The sequence below is a fragment of the Amaranthus tricolor genome, chromosome 10 (assembly GCF_026212465.1).
Source record: "Amaranthus tricolor cultivar Red isolate AtriRed21 chromosome 10, ASM2621246v1, whole genome shotgun sequence".
NCBI classification, from domain to species: domain Eukaryota; kingdom Viridiplantae; phylum Streptophyta; class Magnoliopsida; order Caryophyllales; family Amaranthaceae; genus Amaranthus; species Amaranthus tricolor.
In genome coordinates, this window is record NC_080056.1 from 2,418,517 (window position 1) to 2,437,765 (window position 19,249).

At 27.8% G+C, this 19,249-nt stretch overlaps 1 protein-coding gene across 1 annotated transcript; it reads left to right on the plus strand.

Annotated features, from left to right (window-relative positions):
- Positions 1–1,188: 1,188 nt before the first annotated feature.
- Positions 1,189–11,534, plus strand: LOC130826270 (zinc finger protein WIP2-like). Its single transcript, XM_057691870.1, has 2 exons — positions 1,189–2,150; positions 10,930–11,534. The coding sequence occupies exons 1-2, from the start codon at positions 1,350–1,352 to the stop codon at positions 11,383–11,385; spliced, it is 1,257 nt and encodes a 418-aa protein (XP_057547853.1). The 5' UTR covers positions 1,189–1,349; the 3' UTR covers positions 11,386–11,534.
- Positions 11,535–19,249: the final 7,715 nt, after the last annotated feature.

Consider the following 19,249-nt stretch of genomic DNA (forward strand, 5'->3'; position numbering starts at 1 on the left):
TTCAAATTTTCAAATAAAATCATCATTTCGAAATATAACATTAGTGTTTTATGAGTTCTTGAGTTGAAAACCCTAAAATCTGATCATCAATTAATACATAATTATTCCATATTTAATTTAATTTAATTTATATTCGTCCTATTTTTATAAGACGACCAGCTTGAAAAAAAAAAACAACAAGAAAGCAGCATATGAAGCCGATACTATTTTGAGAATCTCCCCAGCTAGGTTAAAAGCTACTTAATGTGAAGTTATTAGGAAAAAAAAAAAAAAAAAAGTCCACTTTGCAAAACATAATCACACTTTAGATAAAGGAAAGGAATTATCAACAGTTGATAAAAAGCCACTAAATTATGAACTCCAATTATAGTTCACCCATATGTTAACAAAAAGCTGCTTGTTTAATCTCCATTTTACCTTTTTAACCAATATTCCATTATTCTTCTAACAATTATATTTTATTGTTTTTCAAATTTCTTTTCAAATTTACAATCATATTATACTTAGAATTGTATAAACTAACTAAATATATAAATCAAATAATTTAGTGAAAAGTAAATACTATAAATTATATCATATTTAATTATTTGTGTAATTTAATTTCAAATTATATGATGTTTATATTTTAGATTTAGCAACTAAAAAATGAAATAATTGCGATGAATCGCTGACGAAATTCAAATTCGTAACTAATATAGAGACAAACTCAAATTTAGGGGCGATCTAAAGCTGATTTTGTCGCTTTTTGTCATCGTTGGACAATATAACACATACAAGAAAATACATCATATATAAGTTATCAACATTTACCCATACAAGAAAATACATCAATATCACTTTCTCCATATGAAGTCTATTTTCTTTTTACCTTTAACTTATTAGCGATAAATTTAGTAATGAGCCTAAAAATCGTTGCTAATAGGTATGAAATTGCAACTAACTCATTCATTTTGTATAAGAAAAATTTGTTAGCAACGAAAAAAATAACGACAATCAAAATTTCATTTCTAAGTCATCAACATTTCAAAATAACATAAAAAATTATAAATATATTTAATACGTATATACAACCCTAGTAGTGTATATAGAGAATTGTACTTTTCTTTTCTTTTAACATTATTTTTTTTTAACTTTCAACCCATCAATAAAAACACCTTTGCTTCTTTTAATAAATTGAGTGCAATGACTACCCACTCTTCTCCACCGCCCACTCCTCCCTTCTTCTCTTCAGTCATTTCTCTCCCTTTTTCAATCCACCATTTATAAAAGCATAATTTAGTAGCAACTCACAAATTCCTCACCTTTCCATATTAACAATTTTTTATTTTTTCCCTTTTTCTTTAATCATCATGAATAATGATCCTTACTCAAATTTCTACATTAAATGGCCTAAATTCAACTCTTTGCCCCATTTTTCTTCGTCTTCTTCAACAATAATCCCTCATAATAATTACCCTCCTTCATCTTCATCTTCTTCGAGTTTTTCACCACCTTCATCGTCATACCCGATATATCTCGCTCATAACACCCATGATCAAAATCTGGGCAGAGATAGAAAACGACAAACCATACCCAGTTCTTCAAATTTTTACTATAATAATTATAATCATTCAAATATTAATATTAAAAATAATAATTTTCATCAACAAATACTAACCCCACCTCCTTCCCCTCCTCTAAAAGAAGCCCTTCCTTTACTAAGCCTATGCCCTTCAAATATGGAGATTGATAATAATAATAATAATAATTCTAATATTATCAATCAAAATAATGAAAATAATAACATCCCTAATGTTGGAAATATTATGAGTTGTAGTTTAGAAGAAGAAGATGAAGAAACAGTTACAGTTGCTTTACATATAGGGTTACCAAACCCTAATGCTAATTATCTTAATTCTGAGATTAGGGAAGATGATAATTGTGATGATAGTGCTAATAATAGTGATTATAATAATATTAGTATAGACGGAGATACTAATGATATTGGTAACGAAAATGAAAAGGAAAAGGAAGAATTTGGGCATCCATTAATGAGCAGATTGAATAAAGGGCAATATTGGATCCCAACTCCTACCCAGATTTTGATCGGTCCCACTCAATTTTCTTGTCCTGTTTGTTATAAAACCTTCAATCGTTACAATAACATGCAGGTTAGTCTTTTCATGACTTTTTTTGTTGTTTACATTCGGGTGTTTGAACGGTTTTAAGTGTGATATTTCAAATAGTTATGGATCGATTTTGTGTGGATGTAAATATCTTGTTAATCTGATTTAATTTTTACATAACGATTTTTTCAGGGTGAAATTTAGACTAACTCTAGTTGTATATATAATTAAATCCATGTGTTATGATTCATGAACACATAATATTTTGAGTTTAAGGGATATAAAATAAAAAATTCAGTGGAAGACTATATTTGTAGCTAATTCAATGTCATTAGAGTAATATTCTTAATATTTTGAGACTTAATTTAGTGATGTAAACAAAGATCCAAGTTAGATTTGATGTTCTTTTTATAGTTTCATTACTGTTTGCATAATAATTTTAAATATTACATAATTAATATACCAATTAACTTTTTTTTTAACATATATATCAATTAACTTAGTTGAAATCGACTTGGAACATATGTGTAATAATCTCATTCAGATTAATTTAGAATAAATATTTTGGGTTTAATTCTATTATTCATTGAAAAAAATTGGGTAAAATAGGAAACAATAATGGAGTAGTACTCTTTTCCCCTTTTTTTCCATAATTTTCTTCTTCATATAAGAAAATCATCTTAAACCCTTATCAAGTAAATATCGATGAATATATTTCCGGCATTGAGGGAGATTGGAATATTGTCGGCATAATTAAGATTAGTGTAAAGACAATTATGCATGGATTAGGGGTTGTTGTTTTAAGATTATGCCTATAAATCTAGAACCTTAAGCTACCTAGCTAGATTGACTACATCAACATCATATTTTACTCTTTCTAATACATTAATTCTGAAATACTTACAACTGATTCTGATATGTTCTTTGGAAAATATTATTGTCAGTAGTCAGTATCACCTATTGACCATCCCTATAAATTTGCTACATGTACACGAATCAAAGTGAAAACTTTCGAGTGTTGTGTGTCAAATCCAAAATACGTAAATTAAAGTGAAAGTTTTTTAAATGTTCGTGTAGCAAATTGAAAAGAATGACTATTAAGAAACCAACTTAATTAAAACTTTAGACTAATTCATAGACCACTCCTATGATTTTTTTTCGGGTGGCCTCAATGTTGTGGCCCCTCTTCGAGCTGTTCATTCGGTTATCGAGTTGATTCCGAGTCATGTGTTTCGGGTCGATTTAAATTCGGGTTTTGTGTACACACTGGTTTTTGTATAATTGTAAATTCATTTTAAAATCGGGTCAAATCGGGTTTGCTTTTAAGGTCGAGTACATATCAGGTCATTAGATTTGTTTTAAACGCCTCTAGGGCTCTTCCTATGACTTTATTTTTTCCTCGTTGGGGGTTTTTATGCCAACGGTCTTGAATCCCCTTAATATTTGATATTTTCAATGATAAAATCATCCAATTTAAAAATATAAGTTAAAATCCAAAATATATTACATAGTCTAACACGGACAGTGAGACTTAGAGTAAGTGTAGTGATTGAACAACACAAGACAATGTTCCTTCTGTAAATGGGATGAGTGCTTAGGAGTTTGTGCTGAGCCCATTAAATGGAGTAGTCCAAAACAGTGACTACTATTCTTCTGATTGTGTCAGCTTGCTGGGTCAAAACTCAACATTATTTGTAGTCTGTCCCCTTCATAAACTTTCTCTTTCCTTCTTCTCATCTTCTATATTTATGTCTTCTTTTTTCATCAACATTTCAAATAACCAGCAGTTTCATCATAAACTTCTGAAACCCAATACAACTACTTGTCCTCTTAATTTACTGTTTTCTGATATTATTATTATGATCATTCTTCTTGTACACCCCATCTTATAAGTAATTATCATCATCTTCTTCTATGCATATTTGAGAGAAACCATGTTGTTGTCATCATTATTTTTCTTGTATTATTGTTATCACCAACTCATAGACTATACAATATATATTCTCGGGCTTTAATCATCAAGTTAAACCGATTTTTTAACATGATATTAAAAGTCATTCTGTAAGAAAATCGAATCTCATACGAGATTCAACCATCACTTTACGTTTTTTTGTTGAGTTGATTTATTATCATTTACTTGTATAGATCTAGTATATAACACATTATGACGCCCCAAGGATGGCCTCTGATACCATATTAAGGAATCAACTTAATCAAAAGTTTAAGCTGATGGTTCAAAACCCAAAATATATTACATACTCATGCTTACAAATAAGCTCGTTTTTGTGATGTATTGTTGTAAATCATGCAAAGGGTGTAATATGAATTGGTGTATTGTATTGCATAGTCCACTCCTACTTAACCATTAAGTGGCCTACTTCTTAGAGCTCTTTTCTAATGACTTTTTTTTCCTTTTATGGTTTTTTATGTCGGCGGTTTAAATTTTCAAGTCTATTATTTTTTTAATAATATCTTCAATTTTAAAAAAAAAAGTTATATAATATAAAAAACTTTCACATTGATTTACATGATGTATCGAATTCGAAGCAACAAAAGGAGTCGTTGGGAAGATTGCACAAAATGAAGTTATATGATGAGTTATTATCATGAAAAGAATAATGATCAAAATTATTGAGTAGTGGGAAGGGAAGCAGAATCTTTAATAATCATTCTAGAACATATGTTGGTGATCTTCTCATAATCTGCATAAGTTTCTTTCTCCAGCCAGTTACAATAAGATCCCCAACAAATAGATAAACAAAATTCTATTCTTGTTTTTTTTTTCTTTTCTTATCTCTGTCTATGACAGTTGCCTTACAGTGATACCCTACTTTTTTTGTGGCAACCATTTTTCCTTAATTGAAAGAGGCTACTTTTTGTTTTTGATCCTCTATCAACAAAGAAATTGGATGGCTTAGTTGTTTCTCTTTCAATAAGGCTTAAATATAGACATGGTAGCACTATAAAATAAAAAGGAAATGACGATAAAAGGTTTATGTCGTCATTCTTGTCGTTAACAACATTTAGCGACAAAAAAACGATAAAAAATCTCTGTTGTCGACCTTGACGACAAAAATTGTGACAAAAAGCTTTTGTCGCCAGCTGGCGACATAGGCTTTTTATTTTTTTTTTGTCGTCATTGTTGGCGACCGAGGCTTTATTTTATTGCTAATGTTAATTTTTTTATAGTAGAGAATCAAATTTTATTTTAATTCGAATAATTTTTTTTCAAATAAGGTCTTGAGTTTAATTTTCATATTTTTTTTTCCTCATATATCCTCTAATGAAAAAGGCAATTGGCTCCTAATGTCACTTTTTAAGTACCCTAATTAGAATAATAAATAAAGAGTTCCACTTACACAGAATCATAGAATTATGTATCATAAAATAGTTTAGAAATTTTTGTGTTTTTTATACGGTTTTTTATCTGTCGTATTTTTAATTATTTTTATAATCGACTTTAATATATTTTGAATTCAATTCCACACAAGATTATCCTGATAATCATAGTTAAAAAGGTTGTATGAACTTAATGTTACAAAATACTTCATACTATTGAAAAAATATAAAGGGATTTTTTGGGTTCTATTTTATTCAAGGAGGAAAAAAATTACTTCTATTTAAGTGTTTCGGCTTGTCACAATCTTACGAAGTGGAATTGAACAGTTCAAGTTTTCTGGAAATTGGACAAGGACTTAAAAGTTAGCAAGGGCTAATAAAATTTCAATATCTTATGTTTTCTAGATTGTCTTTTAAAAAGTCAACTACCCTAGATTTTGATAATCATCTTACACACTTAATTCAAAGTACCTTATTATAATACTAGATACTAGATAGTGTCTTTGCGATGCACGGTTTTATTAAATTTTCTAACATAAAGTACATTAATTTATATAAAATATTACAACTATTAATAACACATTTTAAAATCAAATTTAACACAAAAATATGTAAAATTATTTTATAAAAGTTTAAACGAAAAAAATAGTTTTTGTCATGAAAAATATAATTGACTTATATAAAAATAGTCACAACCTAAATCATATTAGAATTAAGCATTACATTTAAGTAACCAATTATATAAATAACAAAAAAATTTAATAAAAGTATATTATGTTTTAACCATCTTAAAATATCCAATACACTAAATAATACTCATTTAATAAATAAATTAAAAAAGGTTTTATAATAATTGAAAAAAAGAAATTATATATATATATATATATATATATATATATATATATATATATATATATATATATATATATATATATATATATATATGGTTTTCTAATACATTAAATGATGTGAGTAATAAAGTCAAAGATTAAAAAAAATAGTCATAAAAACAATGACATCATCATTGAGTGTTAGAGGGAAAATTTTGTTGAAGTTGTGACACGTGAGCAATTTTAAATAGTGATGATATCAGCAATGTTTTGTCTTAGTAATAGTTATAAATAGATAGATTATAAATAGATTATAGATAGATAGATTATTACATGCATACTCAGTCTCTGCTTTAGAATTTGCTATATTTTTCATTTTATTTGTCTTAAAAAATTTGTTATATTTTATACTTTGATTCGTCTTAAAGAATTTATTATATTTATATTTTTGATTATTATCCACATTGTTTGTTTAATTAATATAGGAAAATTCCACGTGGTAACCCTGAGGTTTTGGCTTTTTCACATGGTAACCAAAACTTTGAAAAAATACATGCAGTAACCTTGAGGTTTACTAAATTGTTTCACTGTGACCTTTTTGCATATAAAACGTTAGCAAACGTTAATTTTGAAGCTTTAAGACTGCTGTACGCCTATTTATGGGACTCACTTTTTCAAATTCTATTGGTTTCAACATTTTCACCAAAATATAAACCCCAATTCTACCATCTTTCATCCAAATCACATTTGTTTTTCCCTAAATTCAAATATAGTATTTAAAATGGTGAGTTAGGGTCTATATTTTGGGGGAAAAGGTTGAAACTGATGAAATTTAAAATGATGAGTCGCATAAATAAGCGTACAACAGTCTTAAAGCTTCTAAATTAACATTTGCTAACGTTTTATGTGCAAAAAGGTCACATCAATTTAGTAAACCGCATGGTTACCTCGTGTATTTTTTTAAAGTTTTGATTGCGACGTGAAAAAGCCAAAACCTTAGAGTTACTATGCTTCTAAAATATTCTAAGTACTACCTTTTATACTTTCTCCTGAATTTTTTAAAACAATAGCTATATATTAAGATATTGATATAAGACAGATGATTGAGACTTTGAGAAAACTGTTGTAACTTGATTGATATATAGTGGATGAATTTGTCTCTTATAGTACTGCATTTTTTCGGACACGTTTAATGTGCTAAATTTATTGAAAAAAAACTTTTATATTAAAACATGGATGGAGTAAAAATTTTAGAGGCTCTATTAATTTTTGCGATATTAATTTAATATGGGGCCCTTCATTGTATTAAAAGATTAATTTTATTTCACTTTAAGAAAAATAATTCAAATACAAAATATATTGTAACGTTGTATTTTAAAATTACTTTAAATACAAAAAAAGTTTTAAAAAATCACTTAAAAAATATTGCTCGTAAACTGGGTCTGAATAGTACTCCCTCCGTTCTTTTTTGTTCTTCTACTTTGGGTTTTTCACACATATTAAGAAAGATAGAATCTTTGGGTTGTAGTGGGTATTATTTTAATTAAATAGTAGTGTGAAGTAATGATTGTATTGGAAGTATGAGGTTGTAGTGGGTATTATTTTAATTAAATAGTAGTGTGAAGTAATGATTGTATTGAAAGTATGAGAAAGAAAATAATTATAAATAAAAGAAAAGGGGTACATTAAAAGAAAAGGGAGGGTTTTAAGGGGTGAAAATGGGATAAAAACTTTCTAAAAATGGAAAGTATTCTAAAGTAGAAGAACTTTTGAAACTACCCGTTATAGTAATGTGGAAGATCAAAAAAGAATGGAGGGAGTACCATTAAAAATTTAAGGCCCTTTATTTCTGGGGGCCCTAGTCAATCGATTATCCGAAATGAGCTCAGAACAGACCCTCTATATTAGAAAGATAAATATATCAAATTAAATAAGATGGATGAATATATTTTGTTTCTAAATAATGTTCCATGTTAATTATATATATATATGTTTATCAATAATTAGCAACGAACTATTATTATTTATCTTTTCTATTAAAACTACAAAAAGCTTGAAAATTACATTAAGTTATTAGTTGTGACTTGTGTAAATATGAAATATGAGTACTAAATAAATAAACAGATAATCCATTCCACAAATAAAAACTATTTTTTATAAGTGCGTGTCAACTGTTATTTTCAAATTCACTTTTATAAAATGATTTTTAAAAGTGATAAAAATTAAGAGAATATTATTTATGTAGTGTTTCTTGCCATATGTATAAATTTATTATCATATTAGATATTTTTATATTATATAATTAGATAATAATTGGAATTTTAGAAAATTTTATATTGCATGCTAAATACAAACCCTAAAACTATTTTTGTAAGGAGATTATTATATCCGAGATGCGATTGATCTGTTGTTATATAGTATTGAATAAATATTAGGTTTAATCAATAAAATTTGTTTAGTTAAAATGAGACTTTCTAAAAGAAAATTCAATTTTTATGTCATAAGAGTATATAACATAATAATTTTGGGTTTCAACTATCAATTTAAACTTCTAATTGAATCAGTTCTTTATTAGCTTTAGGTTGAGTTGGTTGAGTGACATAGTATTTTCTATTATTGATCTTTATATTTGTAGTTAGAGTTAAAAAATATATTCCGTTTTGTTGATTTTATTCAAGAATAATATGTACCAAAATTTTTTGTATTTTAAACAAAATGAACAAATAATAAGAATTCTAAAATCGTTATTAGATGTGAACTATTAAATATTTTGAATTTTTAATAAGATCATTTGTAGTTATTCATTAGTTAATTTTCGTTAATAAAATCATATTTAATTACTTGGAATTATTTTGAATTTATTAATGCATATTATTATTTTTTCCATTCGGGTAAGATTGGCAATCTCGTACGGTCAAAGGGGAAGAAAAATTAATGCTTTTTGTAGGTACTGTTAGTTGAACCTATATTACAAAGATGAATGAAAAAATTTTCAACCTAGGTCAACTGGTCATTCCATTATTCTCATTAATTGATTTATATTTTTCTGAAATAATAAATTTACGTAAAAGAAATAATTAATTAACGATACTAATAAAAATTTGTTTGAAGAGAAATAATGTGATTGTGTATGGAACTAATTAATTAAGGAACAAATGCAAAAATAGAAAATGTGTAAACATAAATAGGGATCATTAAGTTGAAGTGATTTTCACTACATAAATCTAAGTTTCTTTGCTAGTTTTTTTTTTTTCTATGCAATTAATAATTTGTCTTTATTGAATTTAGAGGTAGTTTTATTTTTTAAATTTTCCTTTAAGAATGAACTTGACTTTTGATCATTAGTTGTTAAAATTCAAATCTTTTGACTCAAAAACTTTTTAAAAGATATTCAATGAACTTTTTTAAAAATATTACTCCTATCTTTAAAGTTTTGTCCATATGAAAATATATATTAATTTAAAGAGCAAGGGAGAAATTAAAAGATGATTTTTTGTGGGTTATGTTTTAGTTAAAATATGTCCATCCGGATGTTATTAGATTCTTCTCAATTATAGAATTTTAATATATACTTTTGTTAATTTTTTACAAAATACTTTTAATATTGAGACTTGAAATACATTTTAATAGCAGTTCAAAAAAGAGACGAAGAGAATATTAATTTTTTTAGGCTGCATTCCTTAGACATCACTAGTTACCAATAAATGAAATTTTATTTTGACATATATGGTTGTGATCCTCGTAATACTAATATAGATAGTTTTCAAAAAAAATTTGATCCTTAAAATGCAAAATGAAATAATGGACTATTTGTGGCCAAAAAGAAGTGCAAAAATAAGTGTATAGAGATACTCAATTCACCCCTTTTAATTTGCTGCATTTATTTTTATGGATTTAATGATTAATTTGCTAAATTTTCTTTATGATCATAATACTCTTATCCTCATTTTGAATTATAATCCAAAGCATAACAACACATTCCGCTTATGTCTAGATTATTTTCATTACAATGCCCTTCTAAATATAAAAATTAAATGTAAATTACAGCAAATTAAGTGAAACAAAGTTGTACGTGTTACAAAATGACACCTCTTATATAGATGATTAGAAAGATAAATATATATATATATATATATATATATATATATATATATATATATATATATATAACAAATAGTATCTCTAAATATTCTAATAAGTGTACTGATTAAGTTGATTAAATATTTAGTGTGTGATAGCATTTTCCCAAGCTCAAGTCTTACTATTAATATTTTTTAAAAACAATACTTAATACATTAATATCATTTGATTTTATTTTGGATCTGTGCTTGCATATATCTTGGTTTATTTGATACCTACATACTAAAATAGTAAAATAATTGATATTATGTGTTAGAAATGCTTTATATGCGAAGAAGCTCTCAAATCACTAAAATAGTGAATTGTAGACTTGCATATAATATTTGGTGGAAATCCTTCTAATATCATATGGTTTCAGTAAAATAGTAAATTGTACGCAAGTCAACGCTCATTATTCATGGATTTGTAGGCCGGAGCTCACGAATGCTCTGTAAATGTGTTCACACAAGTGGGCCCATAGATGATTATGTAAGGATTTGTCACCACGGCCTAACATTTTGCGTGTAATTTTATAGATGCATATGTGGGGGCATGGATCACAATATAGGAAAGGGCCAGAATCATTAAGAGGCATACAACCAACAGGAATGTTAAGGCTACCATGTTATTGTTGTGCACCAGGGTGTAAGAACAACATAGATCACCCAAGAGCCAAACCTCTCAAAGATTTTAGAACCTTGCAAACTCATTACAAGAGAAAGCATGGAATTAAGCCCTTCATGTGTAGGAAATGTGGCAAAGCCTTTGCGGTTCGAGGCGATTGGAGAACTCATGAGAAGAATTGTGGTAAGCTTTGGTATTGTATTTGTGGCTCTGATTTTAAGCATAAAAGATCTTTAAAGGATCATATTAAGGCTTTTGGGCATGGTCATGGTGCTTATGGAGTTCATGGGTTTGAAGAAGAAGATGAAGTTGCTTCTGAAATTGAACATGATCATGAAGATAATCAACATGTATTAGTCAAGGAATGATTTAATTATCATATAAGAGTGTTTTAATTTGCTTTTTCATTTCACTTGATTAATGTATATGTAGATTAATTTGGGTAATCAATTATGTTGGCTAAAAATTAAAGATTGGGATACATAAAAATATATATAGAAGTACTTCTTAAGATGATATTGTATATTGTTAGTTTTTGGGTTTGGATTGGTTTATGATGAAATATAAAATATATATCCATGCTTCAATCATCAATTATAATTTTGTTTGAGTTGGTTTTTAATATGGTATTAAAAGCTGACATGACAAAAAAAACTCAAGTTTTTAATATGGCATTAGAAGCTAACGTGACAAAAAAAGTCATGTGTTTGAATCACAGTCACTCCTCATTTCAAGTGGAATATTCAGCGTCAAGTATGAGGATTTCAAATGGAATATCAAGCGTCGAATATAAGAAGAGTCTGTATTGCATTCACATTTTAGCCTAAAGATCTTGTGTGAGGGGTGTAGTAGATTAAGCATAATATCTTGAGGCTTTAACAATCAACTTAAACTTTTAATTGAGTTAGCTTATTGAAATGGAGTTAGAAGCCAAGGTCACCAAACTTCACATGTATAAATCTCATACGTACACTTCTTATTTCAAGTATATATGTGTATAGCTAGATAGATAAAGTCAGATATGAAAGGAGCCTATGTTGTAAAGAATTTTAGTATAAAAAGCTGTCATTAAAGAAACACAATAAAAATATAATATATTTTAAGTTTTAATTATTTATTTGAGTTTTTGATAGTTTATTATGTTGGTGATAGTTTATGATGAAAGATCAAACACTTTCTAGCTAGCAACATTATGAGCTTTTGAATCAGTATTTTTATTGCTTTTTGATGTTGGATAGCAAGGATGGGGGGAGCCTAATGAATGGCTTTAATTAATGAACTTTGGCAAAGGAAACGATATGAAAAAGGAGGAAGATAAGACAACCCCACAAATGATGGGAAAGTTGAGGAGGAAAGAAATTTGGTATCTAATAATAATAAGTATAAGGAAACAAAAGAGACCTAAATTAATTAATTAACCACTTTGTAGATTTATCATTACACAAAACAAGGGTGGATAAATTTTATTATATATTATACATATGAATATTGTTTCATTATTAATATACTTGTAATCATGCATACAATACCCTACATAGTACAAATGTTTTGATTTTATCATTTTATTAAAAATAAAATTTTATTTTTATTTCCCTCATGTAATTAAGAAGAGAAAAAAGAATTAATTTTTTTATACATGGTGATCCAATTAGACCTCTATTTAAATAATAATACAATATTTGATATTTTTATGATGTTTCAAAAATTTTAAGGGAGCCAAACTCCTTTGGGCTTCAACAGAGACCCGCCTCTATAGTGGTAGACCTTTAATTTTAACCAAGGGGTCTAATTTTCAAATTGATTATAAAAATTAGACAAAAATAAAATAATTAGAGATATCATAATATTTTTTTTTACTTAAAAATTTAATTATTTTCAACAATATAGTGTTTGGAAATAAGTATTTCATTTTAAATTATGGATTTCAATTATGAAATCATAAATAAAGAATTTGAAAATGACAAAAATTGGATAGTCATTTTCAAATTCTCAATTTTAACTACTTTAAAAATAATGGTGGAGTTTGATTCAAATCCAAATTTGAAAATTCTTGATTTGCCAAACATTAAATTTAATCCAATTCTAAATTTTCAAATAAAATCATCATTCCCAAATATGACATTAAGAAAATTAAGTATGATTTACAACATATGACGGGAGTTATCCCAAATCCTTAGCTACATACGTCCTCCATTTTCGAGTAATAAGCTGACTTTCACTAAATACAAGCAAGTTGTACATGAACTATGAAGAGAAGAAACAATATTGTTGGCAAAATAAAATAGAGGAATTAATCATTAAAAAATTAATTCGACTAAAAATTTAAGTTGATCGGTTAAAACCAGACGATGATATGTTGTGTGCAAGTGTTACGTCTTTTATATATTTTATATTTTAGATGAAATGATGGGTATAAATTAAACAAGACTAATATTTATATCAAATCATATCCATCAATCAATAACCCAAAAATAAATAACTAGTCACAAACTAAGTCAATGACCATTAATTATGAAAAATCATCGGCATTTATTTTATTATCAATTTTTCATCTATGTAAAAATACTGTAACTCTTTTTCAAAATATAAATAAAAATTACGTATATCAAAAAAGTTAAACCCCTCAAAATAACAGATCATGATTTGTCGCTTATATAGTGCTCTTGTAAAGAGTCAACCCTGCTTGTTAAGTTCCCTTGAACAAATTTCAACTAGAAACATCTCTAAAATCATGTTAAGAAATTAATTTAAATAAAAATATAGATTATTAATAATTAAAGTAAAAAAAAAACCGTTCTTTAAATACACTTATACACAATTTATACATTATCCGACAAATTATGGTGGATTAGCACATCAATTTTGCAAAATGATTTTCTATTTTAAGGTCATTTTCTAAGCAACAGCAAACCTAGAGTAAATGGTGCTGGGGTATATTTCAAGTTAGATAAAGTTTTTGTTACACAAAAGTTATATTAAGTGATGCTCGCATCAGATCCATGTTTTTTTTCATTGGCCTTTTTTAGTTGAAATTGGTAGTAATACCCAACTTTATATGAGAGGCTTCAATCAAAAAAAAATTAATAATAATAAATAAATAAAGTTATACTCTCTCTGTCCCAATAGATTTAAAGCAAAGAGAAATTGTGGGATTTTTAAGAAGTTGATAATAAATAAAGAGAGACAATAAATTATACGAATAAAATTAAAAGGGAGTTGAAATATATAAATAAAATTTAATTTAAAGAAAGCGCTGAGCTATTGTCCAAAATGACAAATTAATGCAAAATAATTGAGACAAAATAATAATAATAATAATAATAATAATAATAATCCTAAGTGTTGACCTATTAAGTCACTTTTTTGAATGAGGGGCAAATTCTTATAGCAAGAGGCAACAAAAAAATTCTTCTTTTGGATTATTCCCATAGATATGTCATATTAGATATGTCGTTGTCCTCATGATAATCTATTTTTTTTAAGCCTATATAATATGCCAATGTTATCTTAGATCTATACAATTATCTCCGACTTGTATGTGTTAATGGGATGTAGAAACTTTAAGTTTGTGATATTCGAGTTGGATTGGTTGAAGCCTTTATATGTATTTTAATAAGTTGTTTTATATGCGCAAAAACCCTTTAATTACATTAAATATATATTTAGCATATTCTTTTTATATTTAACGTTAAATATTTTAAGGACTTAACACAAAGTGTTAATGAGATTTAACCTGTGACTAGTATTATGTAGGTTCTGATACCATATAGGAAAATATATTTCCACATATAAATGTCTTATTATATAATATAATATTGTCTCATCATAATTTTTCTAATAAAATATAATTAAAATTTTCACTATGATTAACTTAATGAGACCTATGACTAAAAGTCTAAACTCTAAAACTCTATACATGAGAGTTGATTGTAATCATCATAACCATACCTATTATCTACAAATCAAAAAATAAAAACTCTTATTTAGCTATGGTGTTTAGGAACAAGAGGGTAACATCTAGAGGTGATCATGGGCGGCCCGGCCCGAAAAAGTGAGGGTTTGGGTACCAAAATATGGCCCGATGGGCGGGTTTGGGTAGAAAATAAGTGGCCCGATTTTTTTTGGGACGGGTTTGGGATTTGGTGTTTGGCCCGCGGGCCGGCCCGGCCCGGCCCGAAAAAGTGTGTTTCTCTTCTTTGCAATTCAACAATAAACAAATACCCCACAAGGAATATTAAGCTCAACATCTAATATTGCACCTACATAATTCTCGGCACATAATTCTTAGCCGCACTACTCTTCTGAGCATTGAGCATCTAATATTAAGCTTATTTTACCATAAGCACAACCAATTACTTGTAATTTGTATAATATGTAATATGTAACAATTATTTGTTTATTTCAATTATTTGTAATTTGTGTTTTAAATTATGTATAATATGCAACAATTGTATTTGTTTATTTTAATTATTTGTAATTTGTGTTTTTAATTATATATAAATACTATATAATATAGGCCCGCAAAAGCCCGCAAGCCCGCATGGTACGGGTTTGGGCATGAACTTTTTGGCCCGCACTTCGGCCCGACCCGACCCGGCCCGCATTAATGGGCAGATTTTTGCCTCTCGGCCCGGTGTTTGATCACCTCTAGTAACATCTATTAAGAATAGTATGATGCGAAAACAATTAAGCTGGTAAAATTTAAAACAGGAATACATAAATATCAAAATTGCATTTATTAATAATGTTTAAATAAATACAGATCACTTTAAACCCCAAATATTCCCCTCTCGTATAATTTTCACGTTTTCACCAACTTGATTGTTTTCACTGGATCTAACCTCATATATATATATATATATATATATATATATATATATATATATATATATATATATATATATATATATATATATATATATATATATATATATATATATATATATATATATAATTGAATTTGCAATTATAAAAAGATGAATTATTTTATGAAATATTCACACAATAATAATAGACAATATATAAACTACTAACAACTCATATAATCATATATTTTTTTGCGGGTCATTAATTCTCTACCTGAGGGTTTCATTGGTTGCTATTTCCTTATCTCTTTTGATAAGGGTATATATAATACATCATTATTCAACCATTCAAATTCTAATCATAATTTTTTAACAACGGAATTTATTGAGTACGATGATGAATAAGATAACAATGGAATTCATATCATTACATCTAAGTTTAGATGAATGTAGATGGATTCATGAAGAAAAGATATGAAATCAAATAAAATAAAGGGAGAACAATGAATACATAGATACTTGTCGTTATAAAATCCTACAATTGGACATAACTTTATAAATTTGGTTTAGTTAAATGCAAAAATGGAAACAATCTTGAAATTTTACAGAGTAGATTAGCCAATCATATATATTGGAGTGGCTCTCTGAATCAATTTGCTTTATGTAGTGGGTCGTCGTTTTTATTTGCATGGATCATGAATGGATGGGTCTTCGTATAATTATACCTTTTAATATTTTAAAAACAATTTAAAAGAGCTTGACTTAGCTGCTTTTTCTTTCAAAAAAAAAAGCCCTATCATCAACACCTCCCTATAATGATACTCGCACTGTGCTAGTTATTTGATTAACATCAATCTGGGTCACACTGAGATTTGAGAGTCTCTGGATCAAAATATTAACTATGTATCCTTAGTTAATAAATATAATATTATAAGTCGGCCTCCTAACTACTAAATATTAAAGTGTTGTTTTTTTAATTTTTTGATGGGCCCCGGGCACAGGCCATTCTTGCCTTCTCATAGGGTCAATTCTGACCTTAATACAAGTATAATGTGAAAATCTTATTTTCTTGGTTTGATTTTTATATGTCTCATATAAATATGTACTCTCAATTCAAGCATGACTTAAACGTATTATATTCAACCCTTTCTCTAACGCCAATTTTTACGGTGGAGGGCCTTTATTTATTAGTGAGTCAGTGTCATTAATATAATAATGTTATGTTTGAGAATAATGATTTCATTTGAAAATATTATTTGACTTTAAATTTGTTGTTTGGCAAATAAAAAAATTCAAATTTATATTTGAGTCAAATTAACCATTATTATAGAAGTGGTTAAAGATGAGCATTTGAAAATGACTTTCTAAACCTTATCTTTCTCAAATTCTTCATTAATAATTTCATAATTAAAATCTACAATTTAAAATAAAATATTTATTTCCAAACACAATCTAATTAAGCTTATATATAATTATATCTATCTCTGATATGAACCCATGAATATAATTCCAAGGACAAATTTAACTACCACATACAACATAAATTAAACAGCATGAGAACTCTAGTTTGTACTCAGATAATATACTTTTGACAAAAACAATGTGGTGGACATTCGAAATAAACCTTTTTCAATTAGAAAACCTTTTTCTAATTAGCATATATCAAAACAAATAAATAAATAAATTTATAAGTAAATATATAAATAAAAAATCAATTAGAAAGAGTAGTAGTGTAAAATTATTAATGTTAATTTATTCATGTAATATTTCTTATTAAAATCAAGTATATGATGGTAAGAACAGGTAGGGAAAACATGAAATTCTTTTAATGTAAGTGGGATGAGTCACCATTCGATTAAGGTATCAAACCTGCTTTTACAGTTAATGATGACAATTTTGGCTTTACAAAATGAGCCCAATATGATGTCATATTAACTAGAGATGTGGATCGGAGCTGCAACAACTATTCCGGCACCAATTACTCTCATAAGAGACTGTCTTTCAGTGAGCCGAGCTTAAAACGAAAAGCTTATAATCTAATAATTTGTATTAGTTATACACTTGCGCTATTAAACTTATGTATAGACTGCGTTTCACGTTGAAATCGTCTTATACAAGAATTTGTGTTCCAGGGAATAAGTAAAGGAGAACTAACTCCATCGACCACAAAGGTGAATCTAGAATAATAATTATATAGAATAGGAAGAGCATTTATCCTTAGTTTGTAAGCTCAAGTGATTCGTATAATATTTTTTGGTATTTGTTAATAGATATATAGAATATTGTGCATATCTTGTAAATCTTTATATTTTGGTAATTATTTTGTAATTAGCTAGTTTTCTTACTCTCTAAGATTACCCTTGTAGCTAATTTTCTTATTCTCCAAGATTACTTTTGTATTTATTCTCTCATTTTGAAATGAAATGGCAACCAATCATTCTACCAATTCTATCATGGTATCAAGAGCTTAGGTTCTTTTTTCTCTCTTCAACTCTTACTCTCTTCCTTGCTCCCCAAGACAACCGTTCTCCACCCTTACCGCCGTCCCCCTCTCTTACTTCTTCCATGGCTTCTCTTAAAATTCATCCCACCACCAACTCCTCTCCGAGTATCCTTGGGCCTTGTCCAGCCCATAATTTCTTTACCTCATCTTTCTCGCCGGACTACTTTCCGACGAATATCAATCAAGCTATGCATACTCTCTCTTCGTCCTCTCCAGATGAACATTTCTACATGGATACCGGTGCTACTTCCCATATAACTCACTCTCAAGGTAATTTTCTTAAGTATTTTCCATTGAAGCATCATCATAATTATCACATAATTGTTGATAATGGTAATATGATTCCGATTCAAGGTCACGGTGATTTACCCATTTCTCCCTCTAATCCTTCCCTTACTCTCAAAATTGTGCCGCTAAACTCATTAAAAATCATATCTCTTTTCGTAAGTTTACTCGTGATAATAAAGTTTCTGTTGAATTTGATCATTTTAGTTTTTTTGTGAAAGAATTAGGCACAGGGAATATCCTCTTACGGTCTAATAGCACTTGCAATCTTTATCCTTTCCATTCGACACATGGAGCTACCATCTCATCCTCTTCACATTCGGCTTTTTTATCTTCTAGTATTTGGCATTCCCGTTTAGGTCACCCGGAAAATGACATTTTGCATTTCTTATATTCTTTGAATTCTATCCAATGTAGTAAAACTCCATCTTTTGTGTGTAATTCTTGTCCTTTGGGTAAACATGTTAGATTACATTTTGTTAATTCTCAATTTGTGAGTACTAAACCTTTTTGATATTATTCATAGTGATGTATGGTCTTCTCCCATTTCAAGCCCTTCGAGATACAAATACTATATCCTCTTTCTTGATCATTATACAAATTTTTTATGGACTGTTCCATTATTTCGCAAGTCTCAAG

Coding starts and splice junctions, on each gene's coding strand:
- LOC130826270 (XM_057691870.1), top strand. CDS start 1,350: ATGAATAATGATCCTTACTCAAATTTCTACATTAAATGGCCTAAATTC. Junction 2,151..10,929: donor ATCGTTACAATAACATGCAG/GTTAGTCTTTTC, acceptor GTAATTTTATAG/ATGCATATGTGGGGGCATGG.